The 24,588-nt window shown below is 38.0% G+C and overlaps 1 protein-coding gene across 2 annotated transcripts in view; it reads right to left on the minus strand.

The window, feature by feature from the left end:
* Positions 1–24,588, minus strand: part of vwde (von Willebrand factor D and EGF domains) — a 34,942-nt gene that overhangs the window by 401 nt on the left and 9,953 nt on the right. The window contains exons 7-31 of one of the 2 annotated variants that reach the window (XM_067365303.1): positions 21,394–21,523; positions 21,012–21,226; positions 20,585–20,658; positions 19,595–19,871; positions 19,242–19,438; positions 17,421–18,301; positions 16,071–16,207; positions 15,837–15,983; positions 15,634–15,738; positions 13,934–14,048; positions 13,300–13,550; positions 12,473–12,692; positions 12,193–12,330; positions 11,016–11,108; positions 10,791–10,934; positions 10,300–10,659; positions 7,654–7,749; positions 7,461–7,556; positions 7,235–7,330; positions 7,057–7,152; positions 6,569–6,664; positions 6,368–6,463; positions 6,148–6,243; positions 2,247–2,342; positions 96–193 (exon numbers count right to left, since the gene is read on the minus strand). In XM_067365303.1, coding sequence (XP_067221404.1) covers positions 96–193; positions 2,247–2,342; positions 6,148–6,243; positions 6,368–6,463; positions 6,569–6,664; positions 7,057–7,152; positions 7,235–7,330; positions 7,461–7,556; positions 7,654–7,749; positions 10,300–10,659; positions 10,791–10,934; positions 11,016–11,108; positions 12,193–12,330; positions 12,473–12,692; positions 13,300–13,550; positions 13,934–14,048; positions 15,634–15,738; positions 15,837–15,983; positions 16,071–16,207; positions 17,421–18,301; positions 19,242–19,438; positions 19,595–19,871; positions 20,585–20,658; positions 21,012–21,226; positions 21,394–21,523 — 4,350 coding nt within the window. The remainder of the gene's footprint in view (positions 1–95; positions 194–2,246; positions 2,343–6,147; positions 6,244–6,367; positions 6,464–6,568; positions 6,665–7,056; positions 7,153–7,234; positions 7,331–7,460; positions 7,557–7,653; positions 7,750–10,299; positions 10,660–10,790; positions 10,935–11,015; positions 11,109–12,192; positions 12,331–12,472; positions 12,693–13,299; positions 13,551–13,933; positions 14,049–15,633; positions 15,739–15,836; positions 15,984–16,070; positions 16,208–17,420; positions 18,302–19,241; positions 19,439–19,594; positions 19,872–20,584; positions 20,659–21,011; positions 21,227–21,393; positions 21,524–24,588) is intronic. The other variant, XM_067365304.1, reaches the window with a different exon arrangement.

Consider the following 24,588-nt stretch of genomic DNA (forward strand, 5'->3'; position numbering starts at 1 on the left):
TTAATCTTTTGTCCATAAATGAAGTCAAAAATGTTTTTACAAAGATCATTTTAAAGATGAAATCAATGATGGTAATGCGTTTGTGAAATGCCTACTTTAGTACCACAGGAAGGTCCAGTGTAACCTTGACGACAGTGGCAGAAATTTGGGAAAACACATCTCCCCCCATTGAGGCACGTTTGATGACAGATCGCTGTTAGGAGAAATTACAGATAAAATAAAAAATTATTTGTAATTACTAAATGCACATACATACATACAACAGTTCTTTCTGGTCCTCGAATCTGATTAGCTGAGAGATGTGCGATACTGGTACTCCGCTTGCGGCGACTGCCATGGCGGTCGAGCAAATCTACCATATTTTTTATAAATACTACTGTTGTGTCACAAAATATAGTTTTTTTAGATGAGAATGTAGTTACTTATACCTCAAATATGTGACTCGTATATAAGCATAGCGCCTATTATACTATTTATTTGGACATTTTCACAGATGCGAGCTCCAGGCCGTCAGCAGCCGTTCAGTGCTCGTGTACCCACAGAGAACAGCTTCATCTCAGCCAGTCATTTGAGTATTTGCAGCTTTTATGTGCTAGTCACTCTCTCATAATACCATTATACTCGACTCTACATAACACAATAAGCTTCAATGAAGCGACTCGATGTTCCTTCGTTACAAGTTCTAAAGTGACGTTTTAGAGTTAGTAACGGAGGCTTGGGCTCTACTGTTAAACTGTCAACTTGAGATTTGAATCTGTGGCAGAAGGAAGTAGTTCTGCACAAAAGAGGGTTTTTAACCTTTAAATGCATGACTGTTTCGCCAATCATTCTTACATATTCGGGTCTTTATCGACCCGGATCAATATCTAACACGAGGGATCTCTACCTGTCGCGATAATATAAAACTCCTCTGATATTAGAGTAACAATTACAGAAGAATAAAATAAAGCATATTTTGTTACCTTTTGGAGCTTGAAAGGGCTCAGTTTGAGCAGATGTTTTATGCCATAATCACTGTCCTCGTCAGAGCTCATTTCCCAGTAAATTCAGCAAATAATGGGCTAGTTTTATGTTTGAGGTCACGAATATGAGCTCATTCGCGATCTCAAACGTATTCTCAAAACGATATAATTTTCAACATCTTCAAAATCAATATTTCGATCGCTAACAGCTTCACCAGATCCATCCTGTAACAGTTACAGTCATATTTGATTGCGTTCAGTACTTGCTCTGCAGTAAATCGCTGAGCCATTTCATGTTTTTCTTATTATTTAGTTTTCTGTCTGAATGAGTCGTCACTTCAGCATTGTGTATCAGACATTGTCACCTTGTGGAATAAAGGTGAATTGCACTTATTCCGTCATCTAAGATTCAATTATTGTTGTGCAGAAAAAAATATACGTACACTCATACACACCCCGGGTCGTTAGCGACCCTATACGATTTTTTTCTTGTTATATTCTTTATAATAAAATGATTGAGGAATACTAAGAAGGTTGATGTCTAACTTTAAAAAATTAACGAGGAGGAGGGTAGTGAATGACGTCACTAAAGACCCAAGGTATGCATTTAAAGACACTCCATTGTTGCTTCTATTTATTTAAACACTCATGCCATCAAACTGTTGTATAAACGCAATATCACACTCCTAGCCATGCAATATGGCTGTATAACAGCACACTGTGATTACCTACGGCCGAATCACAGCCATGCTGATATTTTACATTGTTTACATATTTTATTGATATTTTATATTGTTGATATTCTTCTCTTTATCATTGATATTAATATTGTTTATATTGTTTATATTGTTCCCAGTCTGACAGTTACGTTGCCCCTCCTTCTGAAAAGCGTAATGTGCTCTGATTGGTCGGCTGGACCAGTGTGTTGTGAGTGCTTTGAGCGCGTTTTGGAAATGTAATGCCCCTTATCATAACTGTGAGTTTCAATACACTACTAAAGTCCCTTTCACACAGACATTCCAGAAAATACACTGATAATATGTATTTTCCTCATTTAAATGATTAAAATGATGAATATTGTGACTTGGACATTCCTGGAAGAAAACTCAAGACTACAATCGAGGCGTTTCAGAGAGTTCACAAACTGTGTTTACTGATATATAGAATGGACTTTGAGCATTGTAACTGCTGTTTTCATGCTAACAAAACACACTAAAAAAGATAAAAATGTAAAAACGCATAATAGGACCCCTTTAGGAGCATTTAGGATTCATCAGGACTTACGAGTTTGGCACTGCAGACCCTCCCATCCAGCTGGACAGTGGCAGGTGTTCGGCCCCACACACTCACCACCATTTTTACATTTCTGTAAACACGCCGCTACACATACAGACAAGACTATATGTTATGTTGCATGTATTTGATATTTCAAAACAAAGATTTGGTTAACAATAACATGTGTACCCACAGAAATATTTATGTAGTACATAAAGTTTGGGGTCAGTAAGAACTTCTTTTTTAATTAAATTTTATCTTTTGAAAAGAAAGTAATACTATTATTCAGCAAGGATGCATTAAATGGATCAAAAGTGACAGTAAAGACATTTTTAATGTAACAAACGATTTCTATTTCAAATAAATGCTGTTCTTTTGAATTTTCAAAATATTAAGTAGCACAAATTCCTCGACAGAAAGGCAAAGGGGGAGGTGTTGCTGTAATTTATAGTAATATATTCAGAATCATTCAAAAGAATTTCAAATATAATTCCTTTGAAGTGATGGTGCTTTATGTAACATTATGTAAGTTGACATTTGTGCTGGCTACTGTATACAGGCCACCAGGGCACCATACTGACTTTATCAAAGAATTTGCTGAGTTTCTATCAGAGTTAGTACTGGCTGCGGATAAAGTCCTTGTTGTTGGTGATTTTAATATCCATGTAGATAATAATAAAGACGCATTTGGATTGGCATTTGCAGATATTTTAAACTCTATTGGAGTTATACAACACGTGTCAGGACCCACTCATTGTCGTAATCATACCCTAGATCTAATACTGTCGCATGGAATAGATATTGATGCTGTTGAAATTCTACAGCAGAGCGATGATATATCAGATCATTATTTAGTCTCGTGTATAATACAATTAGCCAAGGCTACAAAACCACCACCCAGCCATAAATATTGTAGAACAATCACGTCTGCCACTAAAGATTGCTTTATAAATAATCTCCCCGAGCAGTTTCATCGCCTTAGTATACCTGACAACTTAGAAGAACTCGATGCTGCAACAGAAACTATTGGCTCTCTCTTTTCCAGCACATTAGATGCGGTCGCTCCTTTACGTCTAAAGAAGATTAAGGAAACTAATCCAACGCCGTGGTATGATGAGCACACTCGGGCTCTAAAACGAGCTGTTAGAAAAGCTGAACGTAGTTGGAAGAAAACAAAACTAGAAGTTTTTCGCCTTTCGTGGAAAGAAAAAATGATTGAGTACAGAACAGCCATAAGAAATGCTAGATCTACTTATTTTTCAAATCTCTTAATAGAAAACAAACATAATCCTAGGTATTTATTTGACACAGTGGCTAAATTAACTAGAAACAGAGATTCAACTGCTGACGTTTCCATAGAGCACAGCAGTAATGACTTTATGAACTTCTTTACTTGCAAGATTGATAATATTAGAGAGAAAATTAAAAACATGCAACCGTCTACAGTTTCTCTTCAGACAGTGCACTGTAGTGTCCCTGAGGTAAAACTAGAATCATTCGCCGCTATAGGAGAGGAAGAATTATCTAAACTTATCAAATCATCAAAATCAACGACATGTATGTTAGACCCAATGCCGACTAAACTACTGAAAGAAATGCTTCCAGAGGTCGTAGGTCCACTTCTTGATATAATTAATTCATCTTTAACACTAGGACACGTGCCAAAACCTTTAAGCAGGCTATTATCAAACCTCTTATTAAAAAACCTCAACTAGATCCGAGAGATTTAGTAAATTACAGGCCAATCTCGAATCTACCTTTTCTGTCAAAGATACTAGAAAAGGCAGTTTCAACACAACTGTGTTCCTTTTTAGAAAGAAATGGAATCTGTGAGGATTTCCAGTCAGGATTTAGACCATACCATAGTACTGAGACTGCTCTCGTTAGAGTTACAAACGATCTACTCCTATCATCCGATCGTGGCTGTATTTCTCTATTAGTGTTATTAGATCTCAGTGCTGCTTTTGACACTATCGATCATAACATTCTTTTAAAAAGACTTGAAAACTATATTGGCATTAGTGGAATTGCTTTGGCATGGTTCAAATCATACTTATCTGACCGTTATCAGTCTGTGGTAGTTAATGAAGAGATGTCGTATCGATCACAGGTTAAATATGGGGTACCACAAGGCTCAGTATTAGGACCGTTGCTTTTCACTCTGTACATGCTGCCCTTAGGAGAGATAATTAGGAAGCATGGTGTTAGTTTTCACTGCTACGCTGACGATACTCAGCTCTATATTTCCTCGCGCCCTGACGAAACCTACAAATTCACAAAACTAACAGAATGCATAGCTGACATTAAAAACTGGATGACAAGAAATTTCTTATTATTAAATTCAGAAAAAACTGATTTCCTAATCTTTGGACCAAAAACTTCCTCACGAAAAAACCTTGAATACTCTCTAACACTTGACGGGTGCTCCATTAAACCTTCGTCCTCAGTTAGGAACCTGGGTGTGCTCTTTGATACCAATCTTTCATTTGAAAGTCATGTTTCTAGTATCTGTAAAACCGCCTTCTTCCATCTAAAAAATATATCTAAATTACGACATATGCTCTCAATGACAAATGCGGAACAGTTGGTTCATGCATTCATGACCTCAAGACTAGATTACTGTAACGCTCTACTGGGTGGTTGTTCTGCTCTGCTTTTAAACAGACTACAGTTGGTTCAAAATGCGGCAGCTAGAGTTCTTACTAGAACCAGAAAGTATGACCATATTAGCCCAGTTCTGTCAACATTACATTGGCTCCCTATTAAACATCGTATAGATTTTAAAATCTTGCTACTTACTTATAAAGCTCTAAATGGTTTAGCTCCCCAGTACCTAAGTGAGCTCTTAATGCATTATAGTCCTTCACGTTTATTGCGATCTCAGAATTTAGGCCAGTTGATAATACCCAGAATATCAAAATCAACTGAAGGCGGCAGATCATTTTCCTATTTAGCACCTAAACTCTGGAACAATCTTCCTAGCATTGTTCGGGAAGCAGACACACTCTGTCAGTTTAAATCTAGACTAAAAACACATCTCTTTGCTCTTGCATACACATAACACATTATCAATACATTAACATTTTTCAAATCCGTTAAAGGATTGTTACGCTGCAATAATTAGGTCGGCCGGAACCGAGAACATTTCCTATAACACTAGATATACCTGTACATCAGAATAAGAATGGCATCTACGCTAATATCTGTCTCTCTGCTTATCCTGAGGTTTGCCGGGTGCTGGATCCAGGCCGTATCCAGGTCAGATGGAGAACCTGCGTCTGGACCTGACTACAACGTAGCCCAGGATCCCCGTATCCGCTTACATATATTTATATATAATCGATTTTTAATCTCTATAATAAAAATGTACAATTCAGATTTTGATCTCCATATACATTTACATATATATATCTTCCAAGGGGTTTTTTCCCTCCTAGGACTTTTTTCCCAGTGCTAGCACGCTGGGTTTTTCTCCTAGGGGGTTTTTTCCACCCCTGGAAGTCAGCCGACATTGGCTTAATGTAGCACCATCTTGTATATGTTACATATTACCACGCTTGTTTGTACAGTTTTAACCACTTCCCTTTTTTTTTTTCTGTGCTTCTAATATGTAAAGCTGCTTTGAAACAATTACCAATTGTAAAAGCGCTATATAAATAAATTTGACTTGACTTGACTTGACAAATGTTTTCAACACTGATAACAAGAAATGTTTTTAAAATGTTATAAATGTGTAATTTTTGAAGGATCATGTGACACTAAAGACTTAGTAATGATGCTGAAAATGTTTTAATAATATGTAATAAAATAGAAAAGCTATTTTACACAATATTTTTTCATAATATAACTGTTTTTACTGTATTTTGATCAAATAAATGCAGCCTTGATGACTAAGTCGCAAATCTCTTACGGATGTTGCAAATCTCTCCTCTCCATCCAGATGGACAGGAACAGGTGTTTGGACCAACACACTTTCCGTTGTTCATGCACATGGGGTCACACACACCTAAACACAGCACATATAGTCTAAACATAATATGCTACAATGCATGCTGGATGTAGAAACAAATCACAACAACAGAAATAAAACAATTTATATTCTGCAGAAAATAATACTAATGAACACTCACTTTTCTGGCATCTCTTCCCAGTGTATCCTTCAGGACAGGAGCACACGTTGTTTCTCATGCACTGGCCTCTGTTTTTACATGGAGGATTACACAAAGCTACAAAAATGACACACAGCTTAATTAATAATTACAATTAAGACCATTTATTAACTGTGCAGCATTGTTTACATGAAATAAAGATTTGCTATGAAACGGTTGTACCTATCTGGCACTGTGAACCATAGAAGCCACTAGGACAAGCGCAGATGTTTGGTTTGATACAAGTCCCTCCATTTAAACACACAGGTTTACAGTCGGCTGGGAGTTAAAACAGGTAGGAAATGTATTATAATCACATTTATTAAATATATTTTTTAAGACATTTAGTAGTTAAAGTCACCATGAAATCAAAATTTACAATTTTTTAATCAATGTGCCTTCATAATCTTTAATCAAATTGACTTCCTCTCCCTCTTCCGGCGACAACTCTTCTCTTCTTTGATGATGTGTTTACTGGTGCGAGGGCGGGACAACCTGTCACTCACGTGAGATCGACCAATAGCAAATCACAACCATCCAACAATCCAATTAATTCCCGTCCTGCATTTTTTCTTGTTTGAGAACCCGTTTCACTTGGATATGTGTCACAACAGGGAAGAAAAGACTATCGCAACTTCCGTTTCAAGCTGACTTTAAGAATGAAAGCGCACCTGAGTTACATGTTGGTCCGTACCAGCCGGGTTTACACTTACAGACATCAGGCGACACACACTCTCCACCGTTTTCACAATGTCTGTTACACACCACTGAAAACACAAAGGCAAATGACACAATCATTATGAACTAATTTCTTTGTATTTTTAAAATCACTTGGAAATGTCTGCTCACTAGTTTCACATCTTGGTCCCAAGTAGCCATATGGACAAGTGCAGTGATTTCTGGACAAACAGCGGCCACCATGTTGACAAGGCGGATCACAGCTGGCTTAGAGGCAAGATAAAAATGAGCAAATTTACATAATATCCTCTGAAACCCTCAATGCATATTATCTGGAGTCATATAGCAAAATGGTTAAACGTTTAGACTGGAGTAAGACACTAAAGATATGGTTTACCTTCCTCACAGGTGGGGCCGTTGTACCCTGCGGGACATTCACACACATTGGGCTTCACGCACTTCCCTTTGTTCTTGCAGTCTGGTCGACAAACAGCTGACGGGACAAGATACATCTGGTGTGAGTTTGAAATTAGTCATAAAGGCATATCAGAATCTTTCAAGCTAAATTAATGTCTTAGGCTGGGACTGACCAATGTGGCAGTTGTATCCAGTGTAACCATCTTTACAGGTACAAGTGTTGGGCTGTGAGCACTCCATATTCTGACCACAAGGGTAACGACACATGGCTGTGCACACACACACACACACAGAGGCAATGTTTAAATTATGTTAACAAACATTCTATCAACAGTATTTAAAGGTGAACCTCACAATATATACACACACACATGTATTTATAGCAAAAAATATATGAAGGCTAGGGTAGAGTGGGTAAAAACGCCCCCTTGGGGTAAATTGCCCCCCCTACCGTTTTTCCCAAAATAACCACTAGATAGAGTCAAGATACATTTTTGTTGTTGCTATGGACGGCGTTAACAAGAGTGATGTAGAAGTATTCACTGTGAAGCTTACACTGGCGATGTACCTGAGAGAAAATGAAAAATGGATCTAAATGGAAAATGAATCTAATTTTCAGCAATAAGAAAAAAAGTGTTTTAAAGCTTGCTGTTTTGCAGAACATCACAGTTATCAGGGTTCCCACTATTTTTCAGTGATCATTTTCCAGGACATTTTCAATTTTACCACAACGGGAATAAAAGACTGGGATCACGTACTAAAGTAGCCTAATGGTGATGATTATGATGGTGCTGGTCCTTCAAGCGTCACTCTCAATCTGTCTGTCTATAAAGCCTATATAAAAATAAAAAAATCTGTCTTCTCGTATTTTACTACAATTCAGTATGTGATTCTTAAACCTAAGTCTCTGAGATCCTGACACCTTGCACCTCTGGAGACTGCTGGTAGGTTGCAGTTCTGGAAAATGGTGGCGCTGGAGACTAAAGGGTTCCCGATGGTTTCACACTTTTCACACTAAATTCTTTACCTTAGTTCTTTTGCAGTTAACATGTGTTTTTTCTTCTCCACCTGCTTTTGTCTGACCCTGTTGACCCAATGAGAATTTTGCTGTCCATTGGTCATGCCTTAACTGCAATTTCTAGTATTGCATCCTTCTCATGGGCATTTATTAATTTTTGACCTCTCAGTCTGAATTAAAATCTCTTTTTGGCTCATTTTATCTGTAAAAGAAAACATACCTAATAATTATGCACACCTGAATATAAGGCGTTTTTCATTTCCAGCCTTCATTAACAATTATATATCACTTATAAATGATTAAATACAAAATTAATAGTAGTTATTATTATTGATTGGTTTGGTAAAATATGCTTGGAAAAAAATATGATCAGAAAATCTACTTGCATAATAATTATGCATGCACTGTAGTTAGATGCTTACCAGTTAACATTCGCTCCATGCATTTGAGCAGTTAATAACATTAGGTAACTGCTGCAAGTGGCAACACAAGACTAAACATCATTGAAAATACTACTCTCACGTGTCAAAACTCAGCATTCCTGAACCTTGCACTTTCTGCAACTAATGGTGATTTATGGTGTTTTAGGCCAGTGATAAACTCTTTGTTCTCAACTAAAGAAAAACTAAAATAATTTTCCAGGACAACAAGATTTTCCAGGACATTTTACATTTTCTCTAATTTTCCATGTGTTCTCCAGGACTGGAAAATTTGTCATCAATTTTCCAGGTTTTCAAGGTTTTCCAGGACGAGTGGGAACCCTGAGTTATATACGATATGATAATAGTAAGGCCTGTAGTACATGGAAAATATAATTATATTTTCATACGGACTTTTTTTTTTTCAAACCTAGTCTGTGGGTTAAAACGCTCCCAGGGGGCATTGCTTTCCACTATAATAATTACTGTAGTTAACATGTTTACTTTACTTTATACTTCATTTGTCCCTGTTAAGGGAAAATTGTCTTGGGCAATACAGGTAAAGCTGCACAACAGAACACCACCATCAATAACAATCACACAATCATGTTCTTTGAATTTGAATTCAACAGCCTTGTAGCCAGAGGAACAAAAGAATTCCTATAGCGGTTGTATCTAAACCTTGCAGTGCGGAACCGTCGACCAGATGGGAGTAATTCAAATTCAGGATAAACTACATGAGATGGGTCCAGAGTCATTTTCCTAGCCTGTTTAGAGCAATTTTGTTGAACAAGGATTGAAGATTGGGGTAAACCCCCAGAACTCAACTCACCTGCTGAGCAGCGCCCCGGAAGTTAATTATTACAGGTTTGCATTAGCTGTAACCTGTTCTGAACACCACCCTTTGTTTTTCCATCAAATGTAATATAACTAGATGGTTGAATAAAAATATTAGGGCTTTACAGTATATTTAAAAAATTACCTAAAGTTAATATCAGCTAGCTAGTTAGCCAGTTAGCATCAGCTAACAATATTTTTCAAATAGGCTGATTTCAGCATGGTTCATTAATAAATATTCATATTTATTTACTAGTATTTTGGCTTGTCTTTATAATTTTAATCTAAAACTGCTTGTACTCTGATTTTGCTGTAAATGTGTAAAGCAAATTGCTTTGTCAGAATGGAGACAACTTTTTTTACTTGTATATTACTATTTTTGCCTTTTCCTGCTTTAATATTATTATTATTTTTTATTATTATTATTATTTTGGTGTAAAATATGATGTAAAATATATATTTCTTGCTTTTCTCATGAGTGTCAACTACTATAACAAACAACGTTTTATTTTGTTATTCCTCATTTATCAGGATAAACAGCTCACGTTTGCAGGTAATTCCATTTCCTCTATAGCCGTGTGGGCAGCTTCCACATCTGAAGGAACCAGAGGATGTGGCTTCACAAGGTACTCCAGGAAAACAGGGGGAGTCCGCACAGGTTCTGTTGTCCTCAGCGTTATCAGGGTTAAATTCTTCTTCATTCAGCTGCTCTCTGGTTGAGCTGCCTTTTGCTTTCGTATTGGTCCAGTCTAGGGTGTGTGTGGTGGTCTTCCTATCAACAGACGAGGTCCTCTTGGTGCTAAAAGGAGATCTTTCAGCTCCAATAGAAGGTTCTGCTGACTTCCTTGTAGAAGAAGGCATGGCCAAAGAGGAAGTGACATCAGCCTCCCTCAATAGTATCTGCCCTGCAAGATAGTAAGGGTTAGAAAGTTGAGCCTGAAGAAGAATCTACAAAAACACAAAAGCTATGTATTCTTGTTCCTCTGTAATAATGATGCTCGTAATGATAATGTTTGTATAAAGAAAAGCAACTGACTGTTTGCTGTCCTTGACGTGCATGTTTGTCCATTGCCATTGAGTCCAGGGGGACACGGACCACATACATAACCAACAGACGTGTATGTGCTCTCAAAGCACTGGACTCCAGGATAACAGGGCCGACTGGCACACGGGCTCTGACCTTCAGAGGGGTACATACATATTTACAGTCATCACATGCTCACAACTGATACATAAAACTGTAATTATTTATTATTCCCACCTGGAACGAGCTTGGGTTTGAAGGAGCCGAGGTCAATCTCACTTTTTGAGGTAATTTCATGACTGTCTTCATCAGTTTTATCCACTGTCTTTTCTAAAGACAAACAAAAAAATAAAAATTGAAATTTAATTATGACTGTTTTTGTCATTATTTTGAATTATGTCATAATTATGTCTTTTTACAGCATCATTTAAACTTTTTTGTCATAATTTTGACTTTTTTGTCATAATTTTGACTCATCTCATCATTTCTACTTTTTGTCATAACAAACTTGTCATAATTATTACTATAATTGTCAGTATATTTAGACTTTTTTGTCATAGCTATTACTTTTTATATCATAATTTTGACTTTGTTATAGTTGTTTTTGTCATAATTTTGACTTTTGTCATAATGATGAATTGTAATATAATTTTCACTTTATGTGATAATTATGACTTTATCTCATAATTTCTACTTTTTGTCGTCAGATTAATTTTTGTTATAATTTTGACTGTAATTGTCATTATATCATATTCTTATGTCATGATTTTTAATATACAAATTTTGACTTTTTGCTATCATTTTGTCAAAATTTTGACTTCTGTCATAATCTCGACTTCATAGTCATAGTCTTTTCACTTCACAATTTCTACTTTTTGTCATAATTGTTTTTTTTGTCATAATCTCGACTTATCTCAATTATGACCTGGTGTCTAATAATTTTGAATTTACCAAAGCATGACTTCTTTTTCTTATGTGGTGGAAATGGGCTTCCATAGTACCAATTCTTTTGAATCAGTAAACTCATGGGTATAAACTCAGTAAACTCAATTATATAATGTTTAAAACTTAATTTACATGGTTAATATTACTGGACAGCCCCAGGATTAACATGCAAAGCATGACATTTTAATGTCAACACTGTTATAGTACACAAGAAATGTTTAAACAGGAGTAAACTACTAGTTTTGGTGCAATATCAGGTTATCATTACTTTCAGCAGTTACAAAATGGATGGTGCTTGAGAAAGGGTTAAAATCAAGTAAAGTCAAAATTGACACAATTTAATTATATTGATTCTATTTCACGTTACTATTCATTCTATTCCAAAGGGGAAAAACTGTTTTGGTAATATTTCATCATAATGTGACTATTTATTCATAAACCTAAAAGTAAGTATGAGATATGGGAGTACGGTTGCAGGTCGTCCCATCTCCAGTGAGGTATTCAGGACAGGGTCCACACACAAACGAGCCCATCATATTTCTGCAGGAAACTCCTGAGTAACATGGAGCTGATAAACATTCATCAATGTCCTCATCGCAGATTACACCTGTAGAGCACAGCAGCAGGAGGCTCTCAAACGTGATGAACAAATAACAACTACACCAATATTGTATCAGATCCACTTCTACACAAATAGATTGTTTCTATAGTATTCTTTCAGGTGATCAAGTAGCTATAAGTGAAGTGACCTGTGAAGCCCTCTGGACAGTGGCAGGTAAAGGAGTTTAGTCCATCCACACATGTGCCCGAGAGGCATGGGTTTGACCTGCAGTCATCGACATCGACTTCACACCTGTCCCCCTCCAGACCAGCAGGACAGACACACAGGTATTCACCAGACCCCGGGGGGAAGTTAATGTTGGTCACACAGGAAGCTCCATTCTGACAGTCACAGGGGTGAACTGACACCTGGGAAATGGAATATGCAACCATATATATAAATATAACATACTACTGTTTGGGGTTGGAAAGATTTTTATTTATTTATTTTTAAGTTTTAGAAGTTGTTTTGGACTTCAGTGTCACATGATCCTTCAGAAATCATTCTTATATGCTGACTTGCTGCTCAAGAAACATTTCTTATTATCAATGTTGAAAACAGCTGTGCTGTTTATTTTTATGGAAACTGTGATACATTTTTGTCAGGATTCTTTGATGAATTGAAAGTTCAAAAGAACAGCATTTATTTGAAATAGAAATCTTTTGTGACATTATAAATGTCTTTACTGTCAGTTTTGATCAATGCATCCTTGCTGAATAAAAGTATTAATTTCATATATTGTCATTTATATATAATAATTATTAAATTATTTATTGGCAATATATTATAAAACAGAGTTACACTGATCTAATGATTCAGAAATGTTTTTGGAAGCCATTTGGCACCCCCCTGTGGACAACAATGGAGACACAAAATCATACTTCCAGTAGTCTACAGCATTCAGAATGATCTGTAAAAATTCAGGTGCAAATTTTTATAGAAGCAACATTTTACCAGATTGTTTCTAGAGCTCACCTTCACTGATGCACGTGTCTCTGCATTACAGTCATCTGTTACAGCCAGTTCAAAGGTCATTGGTGTGGTGGACAGAGCTTTCCAGATGAGCAGGCCAGCTGGAGAGAGAACAGCGTCTCTGGGCCCTGACTTGAGCGTGAAGAGAACTGCAGACCCCTCTGGATCAGTGGCTGAGAACTGATAGACGAAATTCTCTCCATAGAATGTCTTCAGAATGAGCTGACCCGCGTGAAACACCGGTGCCTCATTTTCTATGAACACACACAGAACATCAGAACAAGGACTATGACATGAGAACATCACTCAACATTATGTACATTGGAAAATACATACTGAATATAACAATAAACTCAACATGACAAAACTGTATTTTCATTAATATGAATATTATAGTATATCACTACTTCTATGTAAGTGTGATATATAACTGTTGTAGGAGAGTAAAAATAACATGTTTAGCTATAAAACAGCTTAAAACAGTCAGCAAAACAGGACCAAGTGCTAAGCAAACATGCATCTTTATGGAAAAATATGGCTCAGAGTCAACAATGAAGTCATTTCAATATCAGAACTAGTAAGTTCTCCAGCTTTAGGAAATATAGGAAATAGGAAATAAAGACTGATATGAACATACTCTCAGCAATAGACCAGCCATACTTGGAAAGATCCGGTCTGCATGTCAGACACGGGCTGCTCAAGCTGTAATTCCCCTCCTCATAACACAGTCCGTCAATGTTACATGTTCTGTCCTGAGGGGATATTTAGGAAAAACTTTTTTTAAACTTTATATTATACAAACAAAGCAATCTGAACTAATATCATTAGGTTTTTGTGGTTGTTTAAATAAACCTCTTGCATGCTGTGGCAAGCAGGGTGAGGACGAGAGATGTGGGAACGGAGCTAGGCCGGGGAGCTCCGGAAGAATAAAAGGAGGAGTGATGACAGTGGAAGACGAGAGAGGACCAGGCCTATGACTTTATGTTGTTGTTTTGTTTTAGTTTATGCGACTGTTGCCCAAGAGGGGCCGCCGCTTTACTTTTGTTTTGTTTTTTGGTTTTTATTATATGGAAGCTTGTTTCTGCTACTGAATAAAAAATAAAAAAATAAATAAAAAAGTTAATTCTGACATTTTTCTCAGAATTGCATGATATAAACTCGCAATTGCAAGTTATAAAGACAGAATTGTGAGTTAAGTCAGTATTTTTTCCTCAGAATTGGACTTTATAACTCACAATTGCGATGTTATATTTCACAATACTGAGAAAAGTCAGCAATTGTGAGTTTATATCTCACAATTCTGACATTATAACTTGCAATTTTGACTTTATTTCTAGCAATTGTAACTTTATTTCTCGCAATTTTAACTTTATTTCTCGCAATTGTTTATATCTCACAATTCTGTCATTATAACTCACAATTGCGAGTTTATATCTTGCAATTCTGAGAAAAGAAGTCAAAATTGTGAGATAAAAAGTTGTAATTGCCTTTTTTATTTTTTATTTAGTGGCAGAAACAAGCTTTCAAAATATTATTATCAAAGTAATGTTGACCGTTCGCCAGGTGCTGCCTCCTCCTTCCCTGAGCTTTTAAAATCATTACACATGCTTATCACAAACATTTCTAGCTGAATTTAACTGTAGAGTGTGAGAAAGCCCTGGTTTTAGAGAACTGAACAACGCTAGCTTTGTTTGACTGATTTTGACCTGAAATTATTTTGCTGTACATAATTACAAGGCTGAATGTGAAATAGTTTCCTGTATTTAAAAAGTCTAAGTACACATAATGATAAATGATGAACAGTGTATGTAAACATTTCAAGATAAAACGTGCACTGAATCAGGGTCAACTGATCAAAAAGAAGTTTTTAAGGAACACCATTTAAACAAATTACAAACAGATCATGGTGGAACATATGTTGTTGTTTTTTTTTTTGAGAAATTGTTTACAGTAATGTACTCTACCATTAAAAAATTGGGGTTGTCAGATATTTTAAAGTTTTTGAAAGAAGTATCATATGCTCACCAAAGATGTATTTATTTATTTATTGTGAAAGATTATTAAGGATTAATTTCGTTAAAAAAATCTTACTGACCCCAAACTTTAGAACGGCAGTGTAGCTACATGGGAAACACAGCAGATACAGACTTTACACTTTGCATGAGTGTGTTGTTTTGTCTTATCAACTTATTGATCTTGTTCTGGACACCTAGATGGAATTTATTAATTAAATATCTCTGAATTTGGCAGTCATTTGTGATTAATAGGACCTGGCTATACAATAAGAGTTCTGCATCCAAACTAAAACAGAACTGAATGAGAATGGATAGCACATACCTTTAGGGTGCAGACCACTGAGGTGCTGACTGTACAAATCTGACATGTGCCGTCAAAAAGAGTCAGTATCTTCGCATTGCTGAAGCTGTGTCCATCGTTAGACACCTAAAATAAACAAATAAATAAATGTCATTTTCCATACGTTTTAATAGTTTTACACAATAGTTTATAGCTCAATCACACAGTAATGAGTGACAAACTACTTTGATTTGCCAGCGCAAGACTGGTTGGTGTGCAGTGGTGGAGGATTGTGGGTCGTCCACAGGGAGCTGGCACTCTAATGAGGACGAACTCTGGAAGGAGGCGGGCACCAACCGAGCATCATCCAAAGACCATTCATCATTTACTATCTATGTAGACAAAACAATATCTTATTCAGGTTAATAATCATTTATCTTCAGGCTCAATTTAATGCTTGAGTGGCAATGTGTTGTCACCTTTTCCTTCACAACTTCACACTTGAGCTTGTAGGACTTTTTAAAGCCTTGACCAAGAACCCTAACAGAGGAACAGATGCCATAACGGACATCACACAGTCCTCCGTTCTCCAGTTCTGTGATCTCTGGAGTCTCGTCTGCATCAGGAAAACAGATTAGCTGGCTAAAAACAAATGAAATGCACACCAAAGTCTTCTGGATCAACACACATTTCCATTTAGTCATATGCAAATACTTAGCAATGATTTTACAAAAATAAAATTGTAAAATCCCATTCTAGGCCACAAAGTGATAATCATTTTGACATTTTTTGTTTTTCTTCTCCACTTTTATTCCTTAGAATAAGTAATTGATGCATAACATATCCATGAATTTAAAAAAAAAAATCATGATTTCAGGAAGAATGTTATGGAAGAGGATTAGGGCCAAGCAATAATAAAAAAATAAAACCATCTCGAGATTAAAGTTGTTAAATTTTGAGAAAAAAGTCAAGATAAAATGTTGAGAATAAAGTCATTAAATTACAAGAAAAAAGTTGAGATAAAATGTTGAGAATAAACTCATTAAATTATGAGAACAAATTCGTAATTTAACGAATTTGTTCTCGTAATTTAACGACTTTTTTCTCATAATTTAATGACTTTATTCTCAACATTTTATCTCGACTTTTTTCTCGAAATTTAACGGCATTTTTCTCATAATTTAACAAATTTGTTCTCGTAATTTAACGACTTTTTTCTCGTAATTAAACAAGTTTATTCTCAACATTTCATCTCAAGTTTTTTCTCGAAATTTAACAACTTCAATCTCGAGATGGTTTTATTTTTTTATTATTGCTTGGCCCTAATCCTCTTCCGTAGAATGTATAAAGAGAAGAGTATATTTTAGGGGCTGTAACTGGTCACATTTTTGCCAACCTTTCTGACATCCCTAGTTCACTAGTTAATTTTAAATAAATATCATGTGACATTTAAATATATAATAATCGTTAATTGAAATAAAACTGAGATAAAATAAAATGTAAACAAAATGTAGACAAAAGCACTAAAAAAAATGACTAAAAACTAAACTAAATTTAAAATTAAAAATGAAAGCTAATTAATAATAATAAATACTATAACAATAATTAACAATAATAAATACTATAATAGTATATAAATAATACTACATTTGTTTTTAAAGTACAAATATTCCATGCAGCCTCTCAATTAATGTGAGATCATAAAACCTGTATTCGTGATAATTATTAAAGCAAAATGCTGTTTAATATCATTTTAGATTGAGTATAGCATATCCCAGTGCAGGACATGTGAACAATTATGTAAACTACCCAAATATACATACACCCACCAGACACCTGGCTGCAATCATATGAGCCAAATCCAGGGAAGCACGAGCAGCCCCACTCTGTGCACTGTCCATTCCCGCTACACAGGCTCGGGCATCTGAGGGAAGCCAGAACATCCTGGTTCTCCTTTCTCCTGCCAACATCCTCTACCACCCTCCTCTCACACTCATTCTGCAGGAGGGGCACAGTGGCGCCTATCCAGGCCTGATCGTCCTTTAGTTGTTGGTCTATCACACACATTTCCAATGCCTGCTCCAGCATATCTGCCAGGAGACGCCCACAACCCAATCCCACCGTGGAGTTCCTCAGTGTTCCCTCGCAGAGCCGCCGAACCTCGGATTCCGTCAGGCCTGACTCAGTAGGCCAGGATGGTACCAGCGGTTCAGGTGAATTCGATGAAGAATGGTCCTCTGGGAAATTATATGTTGACTCCTTCAGGTCTGACTGGTGTGGAGATGATCTGGAGTGGTAATATCCACCTTGACGTCTGCTTCGATTTATGACACGTCTCTGAGTTTGGGATCTCTGTGGGTTTAAAACACGTCTTTGACTCTGGGATCTTTGGGGATTCATAACGCGTCTATGAATTTGGGATCTCTGAAGATTTGTTCTGCTTCCCTGAGCTGGACGGTGTTGGGTGGGCCTGGACGTCTCTCTATGAAGTTGCATAGACCTGATGTACTCAGCTGTTACATCCAAAGTAGGGATGATGGAAGGAGATTGGACACGGGTAGAGGAAGAACACCTGGAGGAAACGGTAGACTGGGGCGATGCTCCACTGGTTGACTGGTGTTTCTCTTGTTGACAATGGCAGTACTCGTGGAGACTGGAGTTGCTTTCATAGATGGGGATCTTGTCAAACAAACTGGTACTGGGCGCCAACCTGGTTTTAAGGAAGCATAATGATCCATATTGAGGAGGGATGCACAACAAATCAGCACCATATCGGTTATTATTTTATCGATAGATACTGGATATACACCACTGTTTAAAGGTATGGGGTCAGTATTTTTTTATTTTATTTTATTTTTTTAAAGTAAAATAAATACTTTTTTTTCAGCAAGGTCACATTAAATTGATCAAAAGTGGCATTAAAGACTGACATTTTTACAAAATATTGACAGACTGAAAGACAAAAGGTTCAAATTAATTGATTTGTAAGCTACTTACATATATATTACACACAAGGAAGTTTTTATAATAACGTTATAATACTTATTTAATGATATAATTATGTTTCTACTAATTTTTATATAGGCCTAAACATTTAAATGGTGGCTATCATAAAACGGATTTATACATTCAATATTGAAGCATATGTTATGTACAAATACAATGAATATGCAATAGCCTATAGCGCACATATTTAGCAAAATTGTCCTCTCTAAGTTAATTTTTTGTAGCTGACTAATGAGTTTTTGGACATTAAACATGAAGGTAAATGTGACATTTTTACAAGCTGTTTTATTGACGCCCTTCCGCAGTTGAAAATTGATCAATAGCATGTGACATGATACAGATTTCGGTAAGTTGTGTTGTATCTATCAACATACCTTTGGATGTTCATTCATGTTTATGTTGTGTTGTAACTAGTAAAGAGGAAGAGATTATCAGTTCACGTTCGCTTTGCTTGAACTGAAGCGCCACAAAGTGCCAAGAAAGATCACGACAGTTCGAGATACGTCTACGGACTCACTCCAGTCTATTTAAAAGTAGCCCAATTTCGATTCTTGTAAGGATTATTGTGCTTGCAGTAAAGCAACTAGTTTGCAGGTATTTATTACACTTTTAATATTGAACTAATTCAAGAGGGTGAGTCTCACCTCCATGCGTTGATAAAAGAGGTGCTGTCCTCCACAGTCTCTCCACCCTCTTTGTGGTAGTCATTCATTGGTTGTCCATCAAAGGTTCCACACAGGCCTTCAGTGTGGCCTTGATCAGAGCCCGGGGCCCTTACAGTCAGACTCATTCCCCAGTCAGCCACATCCGCACGCACAAATGCCCCAGACAAGAACATAATCTGGACCAAAAAAGGCTTATATTTATGACTTTATATGGACTAAACTGTGGGTATAATGCAACTCTATTATCGTGAACATATTCTAGTCATCATGTTTATCAAAATTTGCAAGAAATAATCAAAAATGCATACTAATATGCACCTAATATCACTCACAGTGACTTTGCGGCCCTGGTAGGACTCAGTTACACGGATGCCACTCTTTAACAGATCTCCATTTTTCACAGAGAGACGTGGTTTTGTCTCTCCCACCAGCCCATTACACATGTCATAAGTGACCACATAACTACCGTCCCTGGCTGCAAAGCCACAGACACACGAGGTGGGATGGGCGGTCATGCCGGCACATTCCCACTGTCGCACATGCACCTCAAACGGCCGAGCAGTGCTCCTGTACAGTACAAAGGTGCCTATATGGTAGTTATCATACCTCCTGTGAACAAACAAACAATATTAATTTCAATTCTCACTGCATTTGCATTTATAAATTCATTTGGTGATTCCACATCAAAAAGCGTTTTTAAAGAGGACTTATTATGCCCTTTGACAAAGTCTTGATTTTGTTTTTGAAATCTACTAGAATAACTTTTAATGCTTGAAAGTTCAAAAACCACATTATTTTTCACATTTTACATTGTTGCAGCACCTCTCTTCCCAGACTGTCATTAACACTGTTTAGAAAAGCCCCTCCTTCTGAAAAGCGCAGTGCGCACTGATTGGTCGGCTGTGTGTTGTGATTGGTAAACTGCTTAGAGCGTGTTTCGGAAATGTCACGACCCTTAACATAACTTTGACTTTCAATACACTACTAACACAACTAAACCAGGCTTTGCCCCTTTTTTATTTTGCATATGCCTTGGGTGGGAATTATTCAAAAGAGGAATATTGTGTTCCAGAAAGAAACTCAAGACTACAATCAAGGTGTTTCGGGGTGTTCAGAAACACCTTTTTCATGCTCAAATAGCAACATTACACACTAAAGAAAATTGAAAATGTAAATATGTATATATATATATATATATATATATATATATATATATATATATATATATATATATATATGTATATATATATATATATATAATAGGTCCTCTTTAATAGGTGAACTTTTTTTATTAGACTATAGTTTGAGTGTAGAGTTTTTACCTGCCATCAAATGTAATGATGTGAGGGTCTGTAAAAGAGTAACAGTGAGCAGAGGGAACATCCTTCACAAGAATCTGGGAAGAACAAGTATATGTATACATATGAATACATAAATATCGTAAATATATAATTTATATTATTATATAGTATTATTTATTCATATAAATGTTTTACCTAGCTTTTTAAAGATGCATTTACAAGATTACAAAAACAACAAGGCATTTGATTATATACATACTACATGTTTACACAGTGTCAGGACAATTACTTATATATATATGGATCCCCTTAGTCCTTAGTTTATTTATATATATATATATATATATATATATATATATATATATATATATATATATATATATATATATATATATAAACCATATAAAAAATATATAATATACTGCATATATAATCAAAGAAGGCCCACCTGCACACTTTGAGGAGCGTACCCATTCCACAGGAAGTTGGTGCTGATTATAGGTTTGATGTGTATTTCTGTGCTTCTGTCTCCATCTTTCCATAAATCAGTCACTGCACTGTAGTGCACAGATGCTTGGCTACAGAATCCATTATGACAAGGGGTTTGAAAGAGCTCAACCTTACAGGAGGATAGGACTAAATCAACACCCAGGTCCTTCTCATCTGCCACAGGAGACAAATCTTTTAAGTACAATTTTCAGTTATGGGTGACATGGTGCAGCTGCTTTTTACAGTTAAAGGGTTAGTTCACCCAAAATTAAGTTATATAATCACTTTTTCTATAATCACTTTCTTTATACAATTTGTTTTGTTTTAATTTTTGACTCCACCTTGACTACTAGTAGCAAGATGCAAAGGCAAAGTGCATCTCTCTGAGGAACATGGTAAAGGCACAGTGCTCTCCATTGTCAGTTTATACTCTCTCCCATCTTCTGAAATAGACACAGCTTGTGGTTTCATCTGGAAAATACGCATACAAATATAATAAGTCTCATAGAAAACATCTCGGTTATGTATATAACCTTAGTTCCCTGATAGGGAACGAGACGCTGCGTGAATCGCTATGGGAACGCCTCTGCGTGATGTCGTCGTGAAGCACATATGCAATCTGTCCAATCAGGAGACGGAACGTCATAGGCAGGTGACGTCACTGACCAGGAACCATAAAGCCAACCCGAAAACACTGTCATTCAGCTTCTCAAAGTCTGAAGCAAGTCGCTCTCGGGCATGCAGGGAGTATGGCAAGGTTACGCAGCGTCTCGTTCCCTATCAGGGAACTAAGGTTATATACATAACCGAGACGTTCCCTTTCAAGGGAACTCGCGCTGCGTAAATCGCTATGGGAACGCCATACCAACATCGCCATAGTAACAAGTGACCGATCGTGTGAAGCCGAGGCGCACATTCACAGTAGCACTTGTGCCCCTGGTGCGGAGCCGAGGTCTAGTTCATAGAACTTAACAAAAGTGTGCGGTGAGGACCTGCCTGCCGCATCACAAATGTCAGAAAGGGAAACCCCCGAAATAAAAGCCTTGGAGGCAGCCATACTCCTCGTAGAATGCGCCCGGACAGCCAAAGGTGAAGGCTGTCCGACCGCCTCATAAGCAAGTGAGATGCTCGACCAGCCACTTGCTCATTCTCTGCTTAGATGCTGGTAAACCTTTTCTTGGTGCACCGAAACATACGAACAGCTGTTCGTTCTTTCTCCAATTGGCAGCTCTGTGTACATAAGCATCCAATGCCTGTACTGGACATAGCAGATGAAGCTTTTCAGATTAAGGCCGCCACGTACACCTTTAGTGTGGAGGGGGATAACCCTGCAGAAAATTTATCCTGTAGGAAGTCCAGCACCGCGCTAACCGGGCAGTTAACTGGATCCCACTGATGATTTTCACACCATGAAGTGAATAATCTCCACTTCAGAGCGTACAGTTTCCTCGTGGATGGAGCTCTGGATTGGAGTATGGTCTCAACAACCTCAGTTGAGAGACCGGAATCTATGAGACGTGCCCCCACAGAGGCCACGCCCACAACTTCCATAACTCTGGGCGGGGATGCAGTATTAGACCGCCCGCCTGAGAAAGAAGGTCTTTCCTGACCGGAATCTCCATCGGAGACCCGTCCAGGAGAAAAACCAGGTCCGAGAACCAAACTCGGGCCGGCCAGTACAGGGCTACCAGTAATAAGTAAAACCAGTACCAGTAATGAACTCTCTCCAGAACTCCCGGGAGCAGAGCGATCGGGGGAAATGCGTACAGCGGCTGTACCATAGCATCCAGCCCAAGAGGTGCTGGGTTTGTCATGGAGAACCACAGTGGACAGTGAGTCGTCCCTCGAGACGCAAACAGATCCACTTGGGCTTCGCCGTAGTTCTCCCAAAGGAGCTTCACCACATCCGGATGAAGTCTCCATTCCCCGAGCCTCGGCCCCTGCCTCGACAGGATGTCTGCTCCCACATTCAGGTACCCCGGGATGTAAACTGCTCTGAGGGATAGCAGTTTCCCTTGGGACCACAGAAGAATCTGATTTGCCAGTTTGTAAAGCGGGCGTGATTTCAGACCCCCCTGGTGATTTATATACGAGACTACTGATGTTTTGTCTGTTCTGACTAACACATGTTTGTCTCTGAGGTCTGGGAGGAAGTATCTCAAAGCTAGAAATACTGCCATCATTTCTAGACAGTTTGTGTGCCATGTGAGATGATAGACCCCGTGTCGAGCGACCACTCATGATCGTCCCCCAGCCCATGAGGGATGCATCTGTCGTAAGCGTGATGCGACGACTGAGAGCCCCCAACACAGGTCCCTGGGATAGAAACCAAGGTTGCTTCCATATGTCTAGAGCACGTAAGCATTGCTGCGTGACTCTGATCATACGAAACGGATTCCCCCTCGGTGAGAACCCCTTGGTTTTGAGCCACCACTGCAGTGGTCTCATGTACAGAAGGTCATAAGGTATAACGTTGGACGCTGCTGTCATCAGACCTAACAGTCTCTGGAACTGTTTTACAGTGAGTGACTGGCCTTGCCTTATTACCGAGTATTGAGGATCGATGTTTTTCGAGCCGGAGATAAACAGGCTTTCATAATCACAGAATCCCATACCACGCCTAGATAAGTGGTTCTCTGAGCAGGAGAAAGAACACTCTTCTTTGCGTTTAGTCTCAACCCCAACTTCTCCATATGAGCGAGAACAACATCTCGATGTAGAAACGGCACCTTCTCTGATTGAGCGAGAATCAACCAATCGTCTATGTAGTTGAGAATGCGGATGCCCTGCATGCGCAAGGGCGTCAGCGCCGCATCTACACATTTGGTAAAAGTTCGGGGTGACAAGGCTAGGCCGAAGGGGAGAACCCGATATTGGTATGCTTCGCCCCCGAAAACAAACCTCAGGAATTCTCTGTGATGTGGAAGGATTGACACATGGAAATACGCGTCTTTTAGATCTATCATCACAAAACAATCCTCGGATCTGATTTGTGACACGACATGCTTTATTGTCAACATTTTGAACTTGAGCCTTGGTACTGTTTGATTTAATTGTCGTAGATCTAAAATCGGACGTAATCCTCCGTCTTTCTTTGGCACAATGAAGTAACGGCTGTAAAAGCCTGACTCCCTGCTGGGAGGAGGGACCCTCTCTATAGCCTCCTTTCACAAGAGTGTCTGCACTTCTTGTGCCAGTACCAGAGCCTGCTCGGGATCTACCACTGTGGATAGAACCCCGTTGAATCGGGGTGGGCGTGTTCTGAACTGAATTGCATACCCCTTTTCTATAGTTCGCAGGACCCACTGAGATACTTTCCACTCTGACAAAAATCTACTAAGGGTACCAGTCTCTCGAGACTGGCCTCTGGTGTAACATGAGCAGCCAGCACAGTGCCCTGAAGCGGCGGACCGGCAGGAAACAACTGGCGTGACTGTAGAGGAAGCGTGCCACCCTCAGGTGACACGCAGGGAACTACTGCGCCCCGGCATTGCGGCGGGGTTGGCAGAGCGCCCTCAGGATTTCTCAGGCGTCAG

The sequence above is a fragment of the Chanodichthys erythropterus genome, chromosome 17, assembly GCF_024489055.1.
Source record: "Chanodichthys erythropterus isolate Z2021 chromosome 17, ASM2448905v1, whole genome shotgun sequence".
Classification (NCBI taxonomy): Eukaryota; Metazoa; Chordata; class Actinopteri; order Cypriniformes; family Xenocyprididae; genus Chanodichthys; species Chanodichthys erythropterus.